The sequence below is a fragment of the Colossoma macropomum genome, unplaced genomic scaffold (assembly GCF_904425465.1).
Source record: "Colossoma macropomum unplaced genomic scaffold, Colossoma_macropomum, whole genome shotgun sequence".
Taxonomy (NCBI): domain Eukaryota; kingdom Metazoa; phylum Chordata; class Actinopteri; order Characiformes; family Serrasalmidae; genus Colossoma; species Colossoma macropomum.
In genome coordinates this window covers 15,087,198-15,111,199 of record NW_023494798.1, presented here as the reverse complement: position 1 = coordinate 15,111,199, position 24,002 = coordinate 15,087,198, and the positions used below count along the sequence as shown (strand labels likewise).

The following is a 24,002-nucleotide window of genomic DNA, read 5'->3' as shown; positions in this document are numbered from 1 at the left end:
ACATTTTGGTGGGCTGAGCTGTTGAGTGAGAGCTGAATAAAGGGTCATGTTCAGTACAAAGGATGTTCACATGTTATTGGACAATGACCGTGCCAGCTCTGGAAAACTTCATTATTATTTTGCTTGCACTAGACTCTTAAAAAGGTTGATGGTTCTTCAAGCGTTCTTTAGTAAAGAAAATGGTTTAAAATATAGAACCATGAACACTCAAAGAACCCTTTGCTTGATTAAAGGGTTCTTTGCATCATGAAAGCATTCTTCACATTGATGGAAAATGTGTTGTAGATAGTTCTATATGGAACCTTTTTGAAAATGATTCTGTATCGCACCAAAAAGGGGTTTTGCTATTATGATGTCAAGAATGTAACAACTGAAGAACCCTTTTCAAAAAGGTTCTATATAGAAGCATCTATAACACATTTCCATCAATGTGAAGAACGCTTTAATCATGTGTGTACATGTTTCTATTTTCTTTACTTGAAGAACCTTCATTTTTAAGTGTGTACAGTACACATCATCTAACTATGTGGAATGTGCTCCCACAGCAAGAGAGAAAGCATGAAATCCCTCCCTTTTCTTAAAAAGCTAATAACCAAATAGACCATTAATTGTTTGCTCGTTGTCAGTAGCCCAAAGGCTAAAGACCATAAAAATTACACATCTTCTTCTTCTTCTCACCCCAAACACAGTCGATTAGACATGTTTGGTCTTAAGTTTGCTTCTTTAATTTTCCTCTGGAGCTACAATGCAAATGTGGCCAAAAATGTAATGGAAGTCTAGGAGGTGACACAGACTCCCATTATATCAGTCTTGTAGTTCTACTGCAAAACTAAAGAAACAAACTGTAACACTGATGGAGACAGGAATGCAGGATGCAATCTTGAGTTTTCTTAATTGAAGTCCAAGTTGACAGATCTGACAAATTGCAAAGTTGCAGCAAGTAAATTAGAAAGTCCAACAAAAAACAGAAAAACAAAAGTAAACCAAAATGACTAGAAATACAGACTAAGTGACAAGTGGGCGGAGCTAGGAAGGAGCAGAGGCAACAAAATAAAGGCACACGGCAAGGAAGAGAAGATGAAGACGTAAGGAGCAACACAGAGAAAAGAAAACAAACAAAAGGAGAGAAACAAGGAGATGAAGGGTCAGAGATAGGAAAAACATTACACAAACTTCGGACCTGTCTTCAAACACGCCTCAGCTAATTATGTTTGAAGTAAGGAGAAGACTGTACAAATGTAAGTTTCTAGCTAATCATTCCTTTAAAGACTGCTGGTGACTGAAATGGGTTTTTGCCTCATGTAAACACCAGTGTTTATCTATTTATATCAGTATGATGTGTGATGTTAGATCAGTGCATTTTCCAAGCCACAGCACAAGAATATAGCTCATATTGCATGTTGTGGTTGTTGAAGACTGCTGTGCCCAGTATTCAAACGGAATCTGCATTTTAAGAGCTAAAAAAACTTCTACTCAGACAGAACTGCATTCATTATTTCAGACTAGCTTATGTAAATACAATTCTTGTAAAGTCATTTGCTACTCCACCAAAATCTAATGAGGTATGTAACATCCTCTCATGGTCCTCATTAGCTTGTTTTTGCTGGAAACGAGGAGCCAAGAGGGAGTGAAAAGTGACGCTTGTCCTTTTATAAAACCCATTGGTGGCCTCACGTCCAGAGGTGAGGCACTCACACCAACACTAGCCATATGTGTGAAGCTGAACTATGCTAATTGCTCCATCATCTGAGACACGAACTTGGCATACTTAACAAGGCCTGGCTAACAAGGCTTTTCTCAGAGCCAAGGGGGGGAAGTATAAGATCTCCTGGTGACAGTTTGATCCAGAACTGCCACCTCCGCCTGTGATATGGCCAATTAAAGGCACAGTACAGGACCAACTGCATTTACAACACTATTTATGTGGGCCACATTTAGACCAAGGCTAAATCTGAATGAACACAATTATCGGACCAGGGAATTTTTGTTTTTAATCGGTGCACTTCATCTGAGATGCTTAGTAAGAATGGACCTGTGAATTTAATCAGAAGTTAAATATCTGAACATTAATAACAAGAGATGACAGGCAACACTTTGTCTTTTCCGGTGCTGATGCCAATAATGAACCCTTCAAACCCATCCAATATTAAAATAAAACAACTTTAAAATGCACTTTATTTAAGATGTCCATCTTATCACATGCAAACTGCTCAAACAAACTCTTTTACATGAAGAAATACATGTCAGCCAGCAGCACAACGTATATAATACCACAGCTAGAATATCTTTCTATTCAGCATACAGCAGTTTAGCTCCACCCATGCACACAGAAGTTATAGAGAGTGCTTCAGTCGGGAGTTCTTTTTGAATGAGACATAAACAGCCAATCAGAAAAGAGATAATTTACATAAATGCAAGAAAAATGTAGCATATGGGTCCATTAAAAAGGGGTATTGTAATTCTAGTATAATTTTAAGCTACACTATATGTGGACACCTGACCATCACACTTACGTGAACTCGTTGGATATCCCATTCCAAAATCATAGGCATTAATATGGAGTGGGGTTGAGGTCAGGGTTCTGTGCAGGCCACTGGAGTTCTTCCACACCAAACTCATCAAACTATGTCTTTTTGGACCTCGCGTTGTGCACAGGGGCACAGTCATGCTGAAGCAGGAAAGGGCCTTCTCCAAAGTGTTGCCACAAAGTTGGAAACATTATTGTCCAAAATATTACCCTTCACTGAAACTAAGGGCCCAAACCCTGTGAAACAGCCCCAGATCATTATCCCCCCTCCACCAAACTTTACTGTTGATGCTATGCATGCCAGGTAGCGTTCTCCTGGCATCCGCCAAACCCAGATTTGTCCATCAGACTGCCAGACAGTGAAGCTTGATTCCTCACTCCAGAGAATACATTTGTTCTAGAGTCCAGTGGCAGTGTGCTTTACACCACTCCCATTGACATTTGGCATTGCACATAGTGATATTAGGCTTGTGTGCAGCTGCTCATCCACAGAAACCCAGTTCATGAAGCTGCTGTTTTTGTGTTGATGCTGCTTTCAGAGGAAGCTTGGAACTATTCAGAGACTGATGCATCAGAGGATAATTGATTTTCACACACTTGGTGGCCCTGCTCTATGAATGTGTGTGGTTTAACACTTGTGGCAAAGGTGGCATTGTATAGCAATGCCATGTTTAGAGTCACTGAGCTCTTCAGTACGACCGATTTTAGAGCCAGTGTTTGTTTATGCATAGCTATGTGCTTGATATTCCGTTAGCGATGGGTGTTCTGTTGAAATATCTGAACTCAGTAATTAAAGAGGTGTTCACTTATTTTTGGCCATACAAGTGTAGCTCACCATTACATTTCAGGCTGTATTTGTTACAAAATCACATAGGATTTTTTTTTTATTTTCTGCCTGATTCAGCCCATTAACAATCCTGGGTATCAGATGGGAGCCATCTCTGTATATGACATGTTCCCCAGATGATGCCCATCTTGTTCATATTTGGATCAACAGAATATCTTAACACTGCACATATGCATTCCACAACACACATTCACCGCCTTGACAATATGCTAAACCCAGTCACAACTGATAGAAAAAAAGAAAAATCCCAATAGCTCTCTCTGCTCTATATTGGCTTCCAGCCTGATTTATTAAGTGTGCACATCCAAACAGCGCTCCTCTGCTTCTGTTTCATTAACTTGGAGGATAACCTCTCTTATTCTCAGAAATTACTCATTTGGAGAATGGCACAGGCAGCTCCAGGGCTCAAACAGAAAAGTTCATGCTGAAAAACCCTGCTGCTTCACTGGCTGTTGAAGTGGCAGAGGTCAGTGCGCACATGTAGCGAGACCATTTGGTGTTGGCCACTCATTGTGCTGTGCTTCCATTATTCTGCTTCTGAGCAGAGTGAGTGGACTGGCTGAAGGCCTGAATCACTGAAGGACATCCAAAGCTTGCCTCCTTTGAGCCTAATCTTAACAAAACTCATGCTCACAGTATCATAATAAGTACCGTTATGGACTGTTGCCATAGTTACATTGAGTTATGTTAATTATGTAAGTTCACAGGAATCAATAATCATAAAGTGTTTTCCTTCCATACTGTGATGTTTTTCTGAGTGAAACACAATATTAGGGAGGGTCTCTGAGCTTGCTGAGCATTTTCACTTGATGATATTATTAGTTAATATTATTTTTCCCTGCCTGCTGGTGCTCTGTGTTTTGAAATGAAATTAAACATTATAGTCTTTAGTTATGTTCACATTATCAGGCTAAAATTGCATGAATCTGATTTTTTTGCCTTAAAGTGAAACAGATCTGATATTCCAGAGCAGTGTGGACACACATATCTGATCTTTTCAAATCGGGTCTGAAATCGGATATATTGAGACGACTGTCTACACTGTTCTTTGCTAGTGGTCAGATTGGATTTGTATGTCCAAACATCACCAACTTGGCTGCATGGGTTGCCATGGTAACGATGTAGGCTTCAGTAACCACGTAGCTATGCTGGTGATGAGGATTTCAAACGCCAATGCAGGACAGATGGAGGTGTGTCATCTCACCCTCCAAACTCCTCAAAATTCTCTGGCATAAGAATGAACCTTTGGCACTCTTCTTGAATCCCAACACTTCCATTTGTCGCATTGCAAGTGGCGCAAAAGACACTGTGAAATCAGCCAGAGCGTCCAGACTGAGACGCATCAGTAAAAATTTTAAATTAGTTTCATATGTGGTTTAGAACTGATTTGCAAAAATTTCATGTATTTTTTGCTGTCAAGACTACCAGAAATCAATCTGGATACAATCTGGATATACCAGCAGTGCAGGTTTTGGGCTGGCAGTCTGAACAAGGCCTAGCAAGAATGTGAACCATCGTGTTAGAGAGATTGGATCTGAGCAAAAAATCGGATTTGAACAATGAGGCTTAACTGTTCCTGCTGAAAAAAAACAGCACAAAATAGCATGTATTCTATGGTCTAAGCTGGTATCAACATACCAGCATCCAAAACACAAAATATGCTGGTTTTGCTGGTATTTCTAGCAGGGGTGAATATAGCCTTTGCTGTGTGTTATATTACAATGATTTTTTTTACCAATATCAAATTTTCATTCTCCATACATTTACCACTCCTACTTATGATCTCAGGGGCCATGTGAAGTTTGAACACAGGATGTATTAATAAAGAATTAATAAGAAAAAGAACTGACAGGATATTACTCACCATTTTAACTTTAGACCTTGATGCTTGGATATAAACTTCTACTCTTATAGAAAAAAAGCTCTTGATAGAAAGAGTTGTCTATGACTCTTAAGAGTGGGAGGTTGGACCTGAGCCGCTGTATGGCACTGCTCTACCACAGAGAGAGAATCTTCTCGAGATGCATGTCTGTGACATTGGAGAAACAGTAGCACAAAGCCAAAGCAACCTTGAGCGTGCGTAAGAAGCGGGGCTGCCTCTGTGGGCCGTGTGCATCCACTAATGAGGAGAGCTGCGGAGGGAATGGGGTGACTCAAGCGCTCAAGCCTGACACACACACACGCACAAAAGGGCCAAGGCGCAGTGGTGGAGGTCGAGGATTTCACTGTGCTTTTAGTAAGAGTTGAAAATGTTCTGGGAAAAAATGTTTGGAGAGGTTCTTAACTAGGCTGTCCAAGGTGCCACCCAGGCCTGGCCTTGTTCGGTGCCCAAAGCAAGATTTAGTTTGTAATTTTGTGGTTCCAGATGACAACTTCAGCTTCAGAGTAAGCAGAAAATGAGCTATTTAGCATCACTAAAACAACTGAAGCAGATGAACTTTCTGCTTCAATCAATATTTAATAAGGTTCTTCTTTAGTCCCCTAAGTGGGTGAGGTACAAACTCCAAAGTACTAAGTAATTATTTGGGTGAAATCACAGATGTAATTTCCAGAAGTATGGGGGAGTTACAAATCCTTCAATAATTATAACTCTGCCATGAAACCCCCCAAAAATTACCTTTGATAATTTTGAGTATTTGGTTGGAAAACGTGATAAAGATCAGATTGGATTTACTGATATAATAAATGTTATCAAAAACAATGTATGACTATTGCTAATACTGATATGTACAGAAGTCTGGAGAGGCAATAAGCTGTTGCTATCATTTTTTGGATTGTTATCTTGAGATAACAAGTTAATTGGCTTGTTATAAGAGTTAATTGACTTGTTATAAGATAACAACTTTGTTATCTTGAGATCACAAGATAATTAACTTGTTATCTCAAGATAACAACTTTTGTTATCTCAAGATAACAAGATAACAAACTCGTTATTTCAAGAGAAATCCAGATTCATCCAAATTACAACTACCTTATGGCCTCTTTGGACTTAGATATAGTAGATATGATAAGTACTGATGAAAATATTTGCGTTGCCCCCTCCTTGGTTCTAAAACTCACCCAAAGCAGAAACCAGACACTTAAACGTTTTCCGGAATCACTGAAGTTTCTTCATCAAGCACATAACGTTGAACTGGGGGGACACATGCCCCACCAGATTTTTTGAAATCTGTATTTTTATACTTTATACTTTTATACTTTTTGTTTTATTTATTACTATTACTTTTGTGATAAGAAATAAGTAATTCTATGTTATGAGTCAAACATAGATTATAGCACAAAAAGTCACACACCCCCTTTCCCTATGGTACTGGTTTATTCCAAAAGTTGCAGGATGAAATCGCTTTGCAGCAGCAGGTACACATACACACACAGTGCTCTGTTCACAGCAGAGCTAAACGACTGATGAAAGGTGTGTCGCTGTAATGGTTAGTAGAGCAGCAGTCCCTTTTTCAAACGAGTGAAAATGAAATGCAATTAGTTATAAACACTTGAATGCGTTTAAAAAAATATAGGTATACTTTGGCTTGCAAGATAGTTGGCCATGGCTATTACCAGCTAAAGTTAGTAGCCATCCCTCAATCTGAGTGTTTAGCCTTCAGGCTCGCTAGCTAGTCATGACTTGTAATGCATCGCATCCTATGGTGAGGGAGAGCTGTGCGAGTCCTATGGCAGTGAGCTTTTACCACCACTATCACAGGATGTTGTTAGCAAAACACTGAGTTACATTTGATATCTCCAGGTCAAGATGCGGACAAAAATCTCCTCATATAGAACCATTTTCAAAAAAGTTCTGTGTAGAACTGTATACAGCACATTCTCTATCAATCTGAAAAAAGAAATGGTTCTATATAGAACTCATGGTACTAAACAAAACCTTCTTTACTAAAGATTCCTTGAATAACCATCTTTTTTAAGAATGTAGTCCAAGTGTGCACAACTCTTGTCCTGGAGGGGAGTGTCCAGCGCATGTTGGGGATTTCACTGGTCAAACACATTTGATTCTACTTATCTGTTAACTGCCAGGTTCAGGGGGTGTGCTTGAGTAGGGGAACCACCAAACTGTGCTGGATGCCAGCCCTCCAGGACTGGAGCTGTGCACGTCTGTTGTAGACTATTTTTCCTTCAGGGAAATGTGTTTAGATTTAATTGAAACATTTGTTCTTATATGACCATTTTAGAACAATCATGGGATGATCAGGCAGTTAAAGTTGCTGATCTATGTGAAGCAGGTATAAAGATAAGTGAATAGACTAATGATGGTTCTCTTTGTATTCTACCTTTATACAAAGTGGGAGATTACTAAGGTACAAAAAATGACCTAATGAAGTTTTAAAATGATCCTCCCAAAGTATTTCAATTGAATATACACAACAAATTGTAAATTCCCCATGAAAAGAAAGGAAAAAATGGTGATCTTTTTCCTTTATCTAGTGGGAATGAGCTTTAATGTAATTTGATGTAGCCAGTGCTCTCTCTTTTTGGCATGCCTTGTTCCAGCTTAAAGAATTATTGCAGCAAAACATGGGGCATTTCCACTAATGTCCATTACAGGTGAGAGGTTTGTTTTACAGGAGCTTCATTAAATTACATGAAAATTAGAACTTTGTAGTCTCATGCACACAGTTATTTCCATTGGAAGTCGAATTTTTATTCGAATAAAAAGTTGGGAGCAATCGTGTATGTTAAAACCATTAGGAAACAAGAGTGATGTTAGGTCTGCGTTTATGTTCGAATATCAGTGTGTTCTGATGTTTGGCATCAAAAAAGAAATGAGGGAGACGCAAGAGGCTGAGCCTGCAGACATGTTCTGAGAATAGCTATATTATAGGCAGGGAGTGAGGCAGGGGTGGTTAGAAACACATTTTAAGTCTTTTTATTTCATACGTTTAGTAATATATAGATAAGAGCCCACTGTATCCTCCTTTTCCTATGTAGATATTTTTTTCTAACCATATTATACGTACCATTACAACTACATTTTTAGGATGGAATTCTTGTGGAATTATTTTTTTGTATACCTCCAAAAGCTGTTTAATGTCTATTGCGATTTGTATTGGTATTTTCTTTTCAATTGTTCAACCCATCCGATGTTCAAAAAATTAAGCACAATTCCAAGACAGTATAACTAAATTAAGTTAGTGTATGTGGTACGAACTCCAAAGTGCTGTGTAATTATTTTGGGGTGAAAACTACTGGTTAATTATATGATATAAAAAAGATTGTATGTAAATAAAGTATAAAAAGCCTTTAATAGTATCTACCTGTCTATTGTCAAAAGGCAAAACTGAATCTGGGCTGTAAGAGTAAGCATTGATTCTTACTGTGGTTTTACTTACCTTACTTTGGAAAATTATCTTTGCATTTTGTGCCATCAATTTAAGTCATATAACTTGTCGTTTGGAAGTGTTTCCAATTTACTTTCCTGCTTAAACACATGACATTACATTGAACTTTAGTGTGAATATGTTTGCACTTGCCACCTTGTTTATATCCTTTATCAGTTTAATAGCTAGAAACTCTAGTCGTTTCAGTGTAATTGAGTTAGACTGTGTAGATACATTCCATTATTTTACCCCCACCCACACACACAAACATATATATATATATATATATATATATATATATATATATATATATATATATATATGGATACCTATATGTGTGCCTGAATATTTATCCCTTAGCTTGAGCCTTTGTTGTATTTATTTATTTATTTATTAATACACTATAATAAAGGTAACACTGGGTAACACTCAGTGAGTATGAGTATTTCATGTGGTGTTTCCATGTCTTTATGAACCCCTTGTATATACAGTTGTATGAAAACGTTTGGGCATATCTGCACATTGTAATGTACAATCACCGTTGTTTGTTGAATTTAACATACTAGAGAGAACATGTAAAACAAGCAAATGTTATGGCAAATAGTAGATTTTATGTTTTATTATTTTCAAAAAAATAGAAACTGTGCTCTAACATTAGCAGAAATATGACATTTAAGTGTAGAGGATGCATTTTCACTTATTTTCACTTGAAAAAAACAACGTTTAATTTGAAACAAGAGTGTTTAATTTGACTGGTGGTGACGGAACTTTTGCATCCGATTGTATATTTATATTTGCGCATATTTTGCCTGCAGAGTGAGCTGAGCGGCCCGTCAGTTCCCGTGAGGAAGGCCGTTTAGAGACCATATGACTCAACGTGGTAAGGCATGCTGACTGATCCCTGAAGGGCCCATCATTAAAAATAACCTGGTGAGACTGACATGTGAATTAACACCAGCGCCCACTCACCCTTCATGCTCCACTCACCTACTCCCTTTACTGGAGGCAGCAACAGTGACTCGCCAACACCCTGTGCTCAATGAACGTGTGTTTGACTGCACAGAATTTGTTGAGGTAAAGGAGAGAGAGAGATGAGATCTCGGGTCAGAGAAAAGGTCAGAGAAATGGTCAGGAGGCTTACAGTAGCTGCTGTTTTTTTGCAGGCTTTTTCCCTGGACATTGTGTCTTGTCCTTGCTGATTGAACGCAGAGAGGAGTATTGTATGTTGCATTTGTCAGTGTGTTAGAACTGGAACTATACAAATATACCACCAGATACAGATGTTAGATACAGAGGTTACAAATACAGAACTGTAAATAATAGCATTCCTTACTGGCTCAGGATTGAGCTCAAAAGCAGACACTTCAGAAAAAAAATGTCCAGCCATGGATGTGTTTTCATATTTACATTGAAAGTGCAAAGGATTCATTCAACAATATAAAACTGTAACAGATTCTGGCACTTTCTCTGCTCTTCTCTCTTACATTCATATATACATATATGTATAGAAATATAGATTATAGTTTCATTCCAAATGCTGTATATCCATGTGGAACAGTTTTGGAAATAATTAGTTTTTGAGAAGAATAGCTGATGTGTAATGGTAGACACATTTTTATTTTCCTAATAAAGGTGGTATTAATCATAATATAGCATTGATATTATTTGGATGTGTAAAGCCCACTCCCAAGAATGTATAACATTAAAAAATAAATAAATTAATTAAAAAACTCTTCAAAGTGGTCTATAGAGCGTTTTGAAATGAAATCCTTGATAAATTTTCTTACTGGCTACTTTAATAGGAATAGCATTCTAACACTGTGTAGGATCCCCCTTTGCTTTCAGAACAGCCTGAATTCTTCAGGGCATGAATTCAACAAAGGTGCTGGAAATGTTCCTTAGAGGTTTGGGTCCTTGTTGACAGGATTTTGTTACATAATCGCTGCAGATTTTTCAAGCACATTCATATTGTCAGTCTCCCGTTCTACTACACTCCAAAGGTGCTCCTGATCATCACTGTTGTAAAAAGTAGTTATTTGAGGAACAGTATCTTTGTGGGTTTTAAAAAGAAATTTCAGGGAATGAGGCCCATTGTTTTTGAAACAGTCATGCCAGTAAAGCTTCCTTGAACTGAAATAGAGAGAGAGACAGAGAGGTGCCGGCATAAGTTTCAATTCTGTGTTGTAGTTTGGTGCTTTATTGAGAGATTCTGGCCATCATTGTGAAAACCAGCCTTCCAACGAGAAGGGTGTTGAATGTTGTGAAGTGAAGTGGACAGCCATAAGTTAAAGGGGAGTTAGCTGGTGTTGCTCTATGATCAGGCACTGCTCAGTGTGATTGCTACAGAACGGCTGCTGAGGAGCTGATTGGTGTTCATCTAGAGAAGCTGCAGCTTGGTGGGCCTCACTATCAGAAAATAATAACCAGCAGCACTCCACCTCCCTCCAGGCCTGCTTCTCTCTCTCTCTATCCCCACCTTTACAGTACTGAAGAGTTCTCACTCCCAGCAATCAGTTCCAAACAAGCTCCTCAAAGCTCTCCAGCTGTAATGAGCACAGAAAAGAGTTGCTCGGTTCCACATCGGGTCTTTCTCAAAATGTCCATGAACTCCTTGAATTTGTCTGCTTTCTGCATAAGTGCTTGTTCTACACCAAAAGCTGCGCAGACAGCATTGAAAAAGAGTCCCTCTATGCCAACGTCACCTTTGCTGTAGTACAGAGCTTTTCACCTCATCTGTGCTGCATATAATTATACATTCATACCAGAACCTGCACTTCACTGCTGAACAGGCAGACTTAATACAGTCTGAGTGAAAGGGTGCTCTTTGAGGTTTATAAGTTAATATGGAAAGGAGAGGAACAAGGCATGAGCCCGTCGTTGAGAAGACTCAAATACAAGCGTGTCACTGACCTCATCTCCAACAAAGTGGAGAAAGAGAGTGAAAGAGCATCACCACTGAAGGGTCAGTAGTGGAGAGTGAGTCAGCGGAGATCAAAACCGACCATTAGAAAGGCACAAACACACGTATACTAACACAAACAACCAACAAAACACAGGAACACACACACAAGTAAGTAAATAAATAAACAAATACATTTTATTTATAGAATATGATCTAAAAGCCAATATAGTCACACACACAGTCTAAGCTGCTTATCCTCCTCAATCGTGGGGGAGCTGGAGCCTATCCCAGCAGTCATTGAGCGGAAGGCCGGAAACACCCTGGATAGGCTGCCAGTCCATTGCAGGGCAGACACACAGACATATACATTCACACACACATTTACACCTAGGGGTAATTAAGCATGTCCCATCAGCAGACACAGCGAGAACATGCAAACTCCACACGGAAAGGAGGACCCAGGTCACCCAGCTAGGGAATCAAACCCAGGCCCTTCTTGTTGTGAGGCCACTGTGCTGCCCATAGTTTAATAGTCATTATTCTGAAATATAGTAGAAGTGCTATACATCGATATGCTGATATATACATCGATATTGCATGATAATGGAATATTAGTATTTAGACTGACTTCAGGCACACTTGATGACCTTCATATCAGACTACCAAAAACTTCAGTTTTTTTTTTTAAAAAGTGCTAGAAAAGGTGGAATAAAACATCATTACAGCAAAATGTTGGGATATTTTTGGTTTAAAAATAGCATCAATACACAGTGGCTCAAGTATCAATAATTTATTTATTAATTCTATATAATATATACCAGTAAGAGTCACTGTGTAACACTAAAATGATTTTCATCTGCCACTGTAGATTACTTTGGTTAAAACCATTTGATAAATATGGAAAGTTATATCATATATTCAATATATACATTAAATACATTGAACTGTGACTAAAGCATTGCAATAATATCATATTGTGGAGTCTGTAGCCATTCCTAAACCTATGTACTAGCCACAATTTTAGGAGAACTTTTATATTTACGCCATTACATTGGCTATGTCTTTCTTTTTGTATTGAACTTTCTCGATCATGCTCACAAGGAGCAGAGAGCGAAAGCATGAGACCATGAACAAATATAAATTCTGATTTTACAGTGATCATTATCTCTCTAAATCGATAAAGCCATTACATAGCTTTTTGTTGTCAAGTATCTATAGTATTCTGAGTGTCTGATATATTATTTTGAAGATTATGATTTTAAGTGCTGGCCTAGTAATGAACATCCTTAATCTAACAAAGCTTCCCTTAGTTTCATTCCACATATTCAGTATGGTGTTAGTCCAGTACTGAGTCTCTTCTCTATCTCATTCTGATATTTCAGCTGGTGAGAATGTTTAAAATATAGGATGCATAAAAAAACAAAAACTTTTTGAAATCATCACTGATGTTGCTATGTAGTCGGTTATAGTAGAACTGGAATGCACAACCAAATAACAAATAGTGTCTCCCAAATTTGAGGGCTTTCATTGATGGAGATGCTTTTCTTCCATATTCATAAAGAACAAATGCTTGCTATTAAGTTAATGTATGCCATTGATGAAAATTATGGAGCAGAATGAAAATGAAAGCCTGTGAGATTTAGGGTGCATATATATATATTTTTTTACCAGTCTAATTCAGTGCAGTCTTATTGAATAATCTAAAAATTAAACACACAACAAAAATCTTAATGGAGCATTTTGTTGTTAATTATTATGAAATGACAGTGTGTTGTTATAATTGCATTTAGGAAACAAAAACAAGCCTGTTTCTCAGAGCTAAAGAACTGATTTCTTAGAAATGACCAACAATGTATTGCAATTAACAAATACTTCACATGGCTAAGTGCTTTGTTGGATAATTTGTCCTTTACATGTTAGCTGTGAGGGTTGAGACACATATCGTGGCACAGTATAGAATATTTAAGTTGATATGGAAGTTTCTTCCATTAAAAATGAATACATTTTTATTCATTCAGAACCCACTGGTCAAATAACAAAATGGACTGACCTTAAACAATGTATTGGCTTCCTTCCATGACACTTTTAGTACTGAACTAAATGCATCATTTTGGGATTACATTTAAAAGCCTGCTTGTACTGTTTATCGCCAAATTGTGCACCACCACAGATACAAAGGCTTTCCACTTCTCGCCTTTTATTTCATCAGTGGGACAGATTCTGTCCATCTCATCTCACTCATGCGTGACCATGAAACCTGAAAGGTGAGTTTGCCTTTAATGTAAGTGACAAACTTGCTATTCATTTTGAACACAAAGGTACAGCTACATGGCTCATCTCTGAAAAACTGAAACATTTTTACAGCGTCATCAGCAGAGGACACTGCGTTCTGAGGCTTCTCTTGAGGCTCATTTAATAAAGCCATGAAATATATGGCCCTGAATTAATGTGAGCTGGCAAGAAAGCAGAAAATCATATTATCCATAATTTCTTTATTTTTTTGCTTTCTTTTGGAGGAGTCAGTCATAGTGAACTTATCCTGAAAAACAAAACCACAGGTATAGGCATCCGACCGTCTTATTAAATAGTGGGGTGGAATGGCCTTGAAGCTTAAGGGAAAAAAAGCTTTGCTTTATTCTCGTAATTGCAGTCGGGACTCAGTGGGTGCACTGAAAGAGTGTGACGGCATTGGGAGAGATGATTGAGTAATGCTTTCACAAATCAAGCAGGCTTGAGGGCTGACGGAAATGCACCATGAGACTTAAAGTGTGAACAAAACATGCTCATTCAGGAAAGTGAGATGTCCACAGTGTGAAGGTAAATACGCAGGACTGCGGGTTTATGAATCATCTGCAGGGGATCTGGACCAGAGCAGCACTGTAGGCTCCTCCAAAAATGCAAACTGCTGTCCAAATGTGAAAGTCCTATGCCCCACTTCAGCTTCAATAAGAAAGAGCACTGTCCATGCAGAGGTAAAAGGCTCACGAACAGTAAAGCACAGCTGGTCAAACTGACGTCAGTATCTGCTCACTGGCCACTTTATTGGAAACTCCTAATTGTATGGGTCTCTAGTGTTGTAAAGTTGGAGATTATAGCTCATCTCTTGTGTGCATAGTTCATGCTTGTCATCCTTTGAACATTTATCAGTGGTCAGTTTCTGATAACAGAATCATCTTTGGCATTTTGGGTCTCTCAAAAAGAGTAATCCTTCACAAAATGCTAATTATTACTCTCAAACTGTAACATTACTTATTACTATTTGGAAAAAGGTAACCTTATTACTTATTACTTTGCTTCTATGTTATTCTCTAAAACCAATGCATATATGTACCAACTGGAAAGTATACATGATTTAAAAGGCCTGTCACTACTTCTGCATCACAACAAGACATGGCTGATGCTAATTTTGATACCTAGAAACTAGCAAAACTGTCCATAAACAACTTGCTTGAAATAAAATCTTTAAGAATAAACTGTTAAGCTTACAGAGCTGTTTCTGAATGAAAATTGCGTCTCGCCTTCATGTTAGCATGATTTGTTGTAATGTGATTACAGAAATTTAAAATGTAATATGCTACACTACATTGTTACAGAAAATGGTAATTACATTAATGTAATGGCGTTACTTTGCACAGTCGTGGGGGCCATGTTACGCCCAATATTGGTGGTGGACCACCTAGCAGGTACATGTAAAAATGACGGCAACGTGCTGTCTAATAGCACCAGCACATCAACACCATATCAGTGTCACTGTATCCTACAAAGTAGGGAGATCCCAAAGTGTCAGTTCAGTGATTTACCTGCTCAAACACCTGATTCAACTGATCAGTTATTTGCCAGTTTTAGTGGGTGCATTTGAGTAGAGCAACTACCAAACGTGTATGAGTTGTGCACCCCTGCCGTTGGTGTTCCCAATAAAGCGAACAGTGAATGAATGTTAATGAAGAAATGAAACACTTACATTACAAAAGAAGCAATTAAAAGAGACAAAACAATTTAGTTTAATCATGTTAGATCATTTCTGGCGGAAACAATTGTTCATTTAATTAAGGATCTGAAGTTTACGACTGAATGCACCCCTGTCCATGCTGAGTTAAGAGAGTAGAAGTGGGCAGGGCTTTGCACTTTAAATGTCCTCCAGGACTCTTTATTTTCCCATGCATAGTTTGTACAACTGTGTAGTGGAACTTTTCATAGAGATTGAAATAAAAAAAAAAAAAAAATTAAAGAAGGGAAAAAGATCTGACATTCATAATTTTTCCAACAACATTTGTAATTATTCACAAAATATCTTAACCTTAGGTTGAGTTAAAATGTTTTCATCAGCAAGTCCTTCAGGGGTACGTTTGGACAAAGAAAAGTGCTGTAAAAACATAAATACAATACAAAAAAAAGCTTCTAAAACTAAAACATTCAGCATTTTTGTACAACACAGTGCAATAAAAAGGGGAATCAGAAAGTTAAAAATGGTCTTTCAGCATTGGTCTCATGAATATGACTGTTAGCCAATGAAGAAAACAAAGGAATCGTAAACAGTCCTGTGTGAAGTATGACTGGTGCAGCACCTTTTCAAACCCACGACAGCACAGAGGAATCTTGCCTGCTCTTGCCACAGAGTCTGTGGTCTGTGGTTTTTTGTAACACTGGAAATGGGAAACGCCACTAGTAACGGAAAGGAGGTCCACTTGGCGTGTGACACTGGGTGGGGGAGTATTCTGGAACGTGACACGCTCTTTCAGACATACTGACTTGAGTCTTCATTAAGGCTTTGCCAAGGGAGCCTGTTCAAGGAGGAAAGATTGCACAACGCTGCTCCTTCCAAATTACATACTCCTACAGATGAACAGGAAACGAGTCAGAGAGAGCAAGAATTGAGGGGTTTGCACTGGGATGCCAGTCTGACTCACCATAAAAAGAAATGCAAATGTGTGAGGCAGTTTCACACTATGTCAGTAGCTTTCAGCATCATTTTACAGTCTGCAAGAGAAATCTGCAATGTATGTTTACCATGCTAAACTTCATTTAAAAAAAGGGTGAAAAAAGGTGCCCTAAAGTCACACACCACTCCAGATTTGTCATTGACAATAAAGGGTGTCTATAACACAGTACAGACAGCAGTTTATCAGCAGGTCGACAGGGCTGGGAATGTTGCTGTTTTCAGGGAAGGTGGGTTAGAGGCAGAGAGTAGTGACCAGAGAGAGTAAAGGTAATTCATCTGTTCTCAGCCCTTATCCCATCTCTCTTAAGACAGTCCTCCATAAAGATTCTTATTGGACTGGTGCTCTCACCCACCTTGCATTAAACCTCTGACCCGATGCATGGAGCAAATACTGGGAAAGAACACTGTGCACTCTTTCTTGCACTATACCGACACTTAGTAATCAGACAAAAGCAACGCTGACAATTGTGAAGAGGAGTACTCAGTGTCCCAACGATTACTGTGAAAAGACACATATCTATGCTTAAGAAATAAGAACATACAACACACTTAGCTTGAAATGGTTGCTATGGACAGTATGAAAAAAAATTCAAACAAAAATATAAATCTTTTTTTCTTATAAAGACAGTAGGTAGTATTCTGTGGAAGTGAAATAAGTGAGGACTCAAATGATAAATAAGTTCACATTTTCCCTTCTTCAAAATCTTCCACCTCAAACTGGTAACTTTACCAAAGTATCTATTGAGCTACTCTGTTTTTTTCTCATGTAAGATGATTCAGTGTATGGACAAGAAACTCTTAGCACATCATGAAATTGAGAGGCCTAATGAGTTACACATCTCTACTAGGGGGCAGAATTTCCCCAAATCAGTGACTGCTCACAAATATTAAAGGCTCAGGAAAACTACAATGGGTCACAGATGTACAATACTGCCATTGAACAAAATCAAAATCAGTATTAAATGCATGAGTGATTAAAACAAATCTTATGAAAGTGAATTAATGGATGGGAAAAAAGCAACATCTAGTGTCCCATTAGTACATATCATATGTGGGTTAAACTCAAATGTGAACAAGGAGGGTTGCAGTGGGCATAGGTCAGTGGGGCACACTTCTGCGTGCAGGTAGCATGTCTCATCTTTTAGTGTAATACAAACTTGACCCATAATGAGCAATAAGTTACCATAGTAACAATACCAGGAACAGCAGGCCTGCCATGGCAACCTCAGTGCCTGGTTAGTAACAGTCCCACTTTCATACACTGTCTGGATCAGGTGGGGCCATGCCACTTGTAGGCGTAGCACTTGGCACTTGCAGATTTGAGGGTAATGGTATGACAGGCAAGCTCACTTGACATGTTCAGCACTGTGGGAGGAGCAGTAGTATTTTTTGTGTGCGATGAAGGTGGACAGGCTGCTGAATTTGATGTTGCACAGCCGGCAGTAGCGAGTGTTCCCATTTTGCAAAGGTGTGGCAACAGCTGCCTTGGGCGTGCCTGGGGCTGCATGGGTGTGGCTTAGCACGTTTTCTGAGAGGAGCAAAGGAGTGGGGGTGTGGCCATGTGACCCCACCTCTCTCAAGCCTTCAGGCACAGGTGACACAGTCAAAGGGATAGAGCCTGTGGGTGAGAGCGCAGGGGGAGCTGCTTTAGGAGATCCCGTACCTGCTGAATGGACTCCAACAGCACTTCCGTTAAGCAGCGGTGAGGAGGGAGAGGAAGGGTCCCTCCTGCTCCGACCATTTACACTGTCCTTCCTGGGCCTGGGGCTTGGTTTGGGAGGGGTTAGTGGGGCTCCATCACGAGGACTAAGGCTGTGGCTGGGACTAGTGCCAGCTGGCTGGGCCTCAGATTGCTGCTGCAAGGCGAGGACCAGGCCATGAGCCGTCCTGAAATGCTCCATCAGGTCAGAGGTCACTGCCCGGTTAGGAGGGCAGTAAGGACAAACCACGGGGGAAGTACTGGGAGCCTTCACACCAGATACAGAATGAGGACTAGACTCTACGCTAGGTGAAACAGAGGCATGAGGGACCACTGTAGGCTTCCCGGTTTGTTGGGCCTTGGTGTCAGGATGCAGGTCAGGAGCTCGGTTCTTGGGTGAAGTGGAGGCAGGTCTCTTTATGCGGTGCAGCTGCTCCAGGGTGTGGGGTTGTAAGCTGGTGGCTGGGCAGTAGTACGTCTTGTGGGCCAAGTAATTCTCAATGCTATTAAAAGTGATGCTGCAAGCTGTACACTTGTGGTAATCCGTGAGGGGCAATGCTGTGATGCTACTCCCTCTTGGGGTCTCTCGCAGGCGAGGTTTCTTGCTCAGGTCAATGGGGCCATCACCTTCTGGGCTAGAACTGCGAGCAGAGGTGGACACCAAAGCCATAGATGGCCCGGGGGGGGTGCTGGCACCCTCCTGTTTTACTGATATCCCTTGCGCTGCAGAGAGGGCGGCAGCAGTGGCCAGCGCCTCATTTCGTGCCATATGGATCTCGTACATCTTCTTGCGCTTGCGTGTGCGGATAGGTTGTGGCAGAAAGGCAGCCTTTCCAACCTGGGCCCGGTGGTTAGAAGGGTCATGGCGTGAGGCACAGTAGAAACGCTTATGCACAATGTAGTTCTCGTGCCTGCTAAAGCGGATGTTGCAAGCTTTACAGAAAGTACGAGTGGGATCCTCATCCAGATCTTCAGCAGAGCCGCTCGGACTTTGGCTGCCCTCACTTGCCCTGCCCCCTACACCGCCTTCGCCCTCAGATGAAGATGAACAGGCTGTGTCCTTCAGCCCTGGAGTCTCGCTCTTAACCTCGGTCGGCTTCGCCTCAGTTGCTGGGCCAGCTGCTGCTGAGTCAGAGTAGTTTGGAGAAGCTGAGGCTGCGCGACTACCTGGTCTAGCCTGTGGAGAGGCATCATGACTTGAATGGGGAGCTGTGGTCACTGGGCTATCCTTTGCAAGGCCTGCCACTTCCCCCTGCGGGTGCCTGCTGGAGCAGTAGAGTCTCTTGTGAGCATAATAGTTGTTGATGTTGTTGAAGGTGATGTCGCACTCAAAGCATGTCGCCCCCTTGTGGACGCTGGCCGGAGAGCCTGCAGGGTAGAAGCCTTGCTGTCCAGTTGCAGGGCCTTGACCCTGCTTCAGCCTGCTGTGAACCATTTCTGACATCTTGGCCAGGATTTCAGATGCCTGGGGCATTATGGCAGCCTCAGGGCTGAAGAGGTACTGTGGCAGAAACACAGCCCCGCCAGGTAACATGGATCCCCCTGCTCCTACATGGACAGGGCTAGAGCCTGGAGTGGGACTGGCTGGCTCTGCCTTCACTGCAATAGATGAGGGGCTCTTAGGTGAGGTAGGATGAGGAGAGCTTCGCTCCACAGTGTTTGCACAGTGATTACCATCCTGCTCTCCACCCCTTGCTTCGCTTTCAGAGTCAGAGCATGGCTCCTCTTTGATCTTCAGCTGGTCTGGAGGGCTACAGCCGAGGGAGGTAGCTGAGCCACCGTTGGCCCCAGGGCTGGAGGAGTCTGGCCTGGGCACGCTGGCTGCTGGCTCTCGGTCCTGGGGCTCTGGGAGCTCTGATGTAGGAGGACTGCTCTGGCGAGGTGTGGGACTCCTTTCAGCAGGTACCCTGACCTCTAGGTGGGTGTGGACGTGCTGCTGAAGCAGGGCAGGGGTGTCTGCCGAAAAGCCACACACCTGACACTTTAATAATATGCCAGAGTCTCCAGGGCTCAAGCCTGCTGGAAGGAAGAAAAGGAAGAAGGGCAATGAAAATAGAGAGTCAGAACTGTGAATCTGATGCAGCAGTAGTATTAATTACCTCAAAAGAATGGTTCGGTGAAAAAATTCATTGACAGAATGTTCCACTTACCCCAGATGTAGCTGATTAGCCAAAACATGTTTGGTGTCCAAATATCACTTCTTTAGTTTAGTGCTAGAACTATGAGGCTAATGTTGCTAATAAATGCTAGAATAGAAATAGAACTCAGTACTCAGTCATCCAAATGTTTTTCATACCCCAAAATTCTCTCAAACCATATCATTCATCAAGGTCACACAGACAGTTTGAAGTGGTTTAAGTAGATTGAGAGAAATTTGGAGAATGTATTTTCAGAAAAGATTTGAGTAACTATTGACTTCTAGTGTTAGCAATGTTAGCCTAGTAGCTCCAGTGCCAAGTTAAAAAGCAAAATTTGCACACCAAATATGTCTTGACTGAAACCTAAACAACCTATACAAAAAAATCTGCTAATCTTGTTTTAAAAACTAGAGACCTCACTATTAAGAGGGTAGATGCAGTTGATTTGTTTAAATCAAAATTAAAATTCTAGAATGATACTGGTCTGAGTTTAGTGTCTGTCTACTTCTCAGTTAAGGTTGAGAATAAACTGAAATAGGCTAATTCAGTGGTTCTCCTGGATTATCCTGACCCTGTATATTCTGTTTTGTTTTCTCTGCTCCAACACACCTGACTGAAATAATAATTTTTATGAAGGCTTTTCTCATTTGAAGTGCGTGTAATATGGCAGGGAAAATGTGAAAATATGTAGGACGGGGTAGTCCAGGAACACGTTTTGGAACCACTGGACTAAATGAGTATGACAGCTTACCTGAGGCCAGCGGCAGTTTAGGGGAGTAGACTTCGCTGCGGGAGCCAGGTTGACACACCATGTGACTGGTGACCAGGTGGCTGTAGAGGATGTCCCGTGTTGTGGAGACGAATCCGCAGCCATGGCACACACCATTTAGTGTGTCAGTGTGCACCTTAAGGTGGCGCTCACAGTTAGCCTTGGTGGTGAATGCAGATAGGCAAATCAAGCACACGAACGGACGCTCACCTGGAGGACAGACACATAGGCAAGAGTCAAAAACTGCATGCAAGGTGGGCATTCAGAAACACTTAGTGCAAACATTTGTTAGGCTAAATGGCAATAAGGTGAAAACAATAGTATTTAATAAGTTTTAATCAAAAAGACTAGAGAAGGGAGAGACAAAAGGGATGGTGAGAGAAGGGATGGTGGAGTGACAATGAAAGAGAAGTTGCAGCTTACCACTGTGTGTCCTCATATGGATCTCCAGAGAACTGGCACTAGGGCAGCTCTTCTTGCACTGAGGGAAGGGACAAACCCTCTCGTTGGGGTAGGAGTCTTTGGGCTTCTCCTGTGGAGGGGACGCAGTGGCCTTCTGCTTTTGTCGGCTTGCACAGTAGTACATGAGATGCGCTTGCAGGTTCCTCTCACTCCTGTACCAGATCCCACAGTCTTTGCATGGGAAAATGTCCTCTGGAACAACATACCAACAAAGGAAATGAGCAAATCCAATATTTGTGCACAGTCCAAAATGAAAAGAAATCAAACATATATGAGGATGTTGTACATATATGTCTTTCCAGCCTCAATATAACATCCAGAACTTCAGTACACATCATCTTATAGCCACTTTATAGATCTCATGTACATAACCTTACACACAATGTATGATACCTATACTGACACATTATACATATCAGAACAACCGTGTCGACATTATCTCCAAGGCAACGGGCTCAAGAAGGTTGTATGCATGTAATCGGGCTGATCTGGTGTCAGGGCATGTTGAACAGGCTGTATTTGATAACGACCATACTGCTCCCTAATTACCTGTCTCCTCACAACATGGCTAATGCCACAGGAACTGAAGAATAAGGCTGATCATGATTTACCCTTTAGCTTGATTTACTGTGATTAATCATGCACTCATCACGGCATGACTGTGTCTGCTTCCAGTCCTGACACAGCTCAGCCGATAGCAGTGAGAGAGAGAGCGAGAGAGACAGCGCGACAGAGAGAGCTCTGTGTTGTACTTCTAACCAATTAACTGTGTCTCACTTGCGCACAGTCTCAGCCAAGACAACACTGCCACCTGCTGGTGACATGTCTTCAATGACAAGCTGAATGACTGGAAATTTAATGGATGAATCCATGTTTTTGCTGAGACGAAGGACTGTGAGTCTAGACAAGTTAACTGTTTATGTAAATAGTTAATGTAAATGAAATACAAATGTGGCTCAAAATAACAAAGTAAAGGAAACTGAAGGGACATGTTATTCTGCATCCTGAAATTGGAATAATAAAGAGACACATGCACACAAACACACACACGTAGAGAGTATTACATTTGTTTGTTAGCGTCAGTAAGACGTGACTCACTGTTAACAACGGCGGTTGCCAAGATGGCGGCCATTCCAGCCTGCTGTGGGAGAAGCTGGATTTCTGAGGGCAGAGCTGCTGGGTATGCAGGCTCCTCCTTCACTGGTGTGTTATCAGTTTGTGTGGTGGACTGCCGCTCCATGACGGGCCAGGACAGTGTGGCCATTAAAGCTTCTCCACTGCAGAGCTCCTGAGTGAGCTTACAGAACACCTCATCACCTGAAAAGACAACAACAGCCAATTATTTTAGGCAATGATCAGAATTCACTTCTCACATCAGAACTTACATCATCTGCTTTTCGTTGTCTAACCCATAGCTGAAACACAGTTGAAAACAAACTAAATGGTGAAACAGTTTAAGACAAACGCTAACAGGTGAAGTTGACCTGTAGGAATTTATTGTTATAGATATAATCTTTAAAGTCCAAATTAGGGGCTGCTGAAACACAGCAACAGCTTCCCCAGACTTTTTATCTTCTAGAGTTTACAGTAAGGCTGCCCAAAGTAGTAAAATGTATTTAACCTTTTTAACTGTATATAACTTCTTAAATTCATATTTTCCTTTTGAATTTTTTTTAAAGAATCTTATACACGGTGTGGTTCTTGTTCTATTTTACAGTAAGCTGAGACTTACAGGGTGTTTTCTTGACAGGGATTATGTCTAGTCTGGACTATACAGGATTTTGAATGGAGATTCTCCACTGAAAGGAAAATGTAGGCTTGGCACTTATCTGGGAAACCAATCCATAGTGCTGTTAATGTCTGAAGGCCTCCTTTGTTGCAGTATAAAGTCTAGCCTGCCATTTACAGATATTGCTGAATGGGACGTTGATGTTAATGTAAACGTTGTTGTTGATGACCATTGTAAACAGTACAGACGTTCACAGTGTTAACAGTGAGTCACGTGAAGTCAGTTGTAATGTCTACAGTACCTTTACTGTAAATTGTGCAGTTTGCCTCTGAAGAAGATGAGGTCACAGGAATCCTAGTAAGCCAGCAGTCAGCGTCCTCACACATGAGAGTCAGCGCAGGGCTCTTCATACACACACAAACATGCATTCAAAGAGAGGAAGAAATTTGTTAGCCTTCGTTGGTTTTAAGTTCTCAACTAAGTGAGTGTAGCAAACCTGTCACAAACACCATTTAAAATGCCTAGATTTTCACTAGATTTTCAACTTCAGAAGTGCACCCATCTCTCCTTTATGGTTAAAGCCATGACTTTGAGCGAACAGTAAGGCTGTAGACCACAGTGGCTCTACTAGATACATCATGGGAATCCATTTAAAGGGAGATC

At 40.7% G+C, this 24,002-nt stretch overlaps 1 protein-coding gene across 3 annotated transcripts in view; it reads right to left on the bottom strand.

Annotated features, from left to right (window-relative positions):
• Positions 1 to 15,580: 15,580 nt before the first annotated feature.
• Positions 15,581 to 24,002, bottom strand: part of zfpm1 (zinc finger protein, FOG family member 1) — an 88,653-nt gene continuing 80,231 nt past the window's right edge. For 2 of the 3 annotated variants that reach the window (XM_036585667.1, XM_036585670.1), the window contains 5 exons: positions 23,641 to 23,743; positions 22,709 to 22,927; positions 21,572 to 21,802; positions 21,131 to 21,358; positions 15,581 to 20,260 (listed from right to left, as the gene is read on the bottom strand). In XM_036585667.1, the coding sequence (XP_036441560.1) occupies positions 17,889 to 20,260; positions 21,131 to 21,358; positions 21,572 to 21,802; positions 22,709 to 22,927; positions 23,641 to 23,743 (3,153 nt within the window). In that variant the 3' untranslated portion in view covers positions 15,581 to 17,888. The remainder of the gene's footprint in view (positions 20,261 to 21,130; positions 21,359 to 21,571; positions 21,803 to 22,708; positions 22,928 to 23,640; positions 23,744 to 24,002) is intronic. The other variant, XM_036585669.1, reaches the window with a different exon arrangement.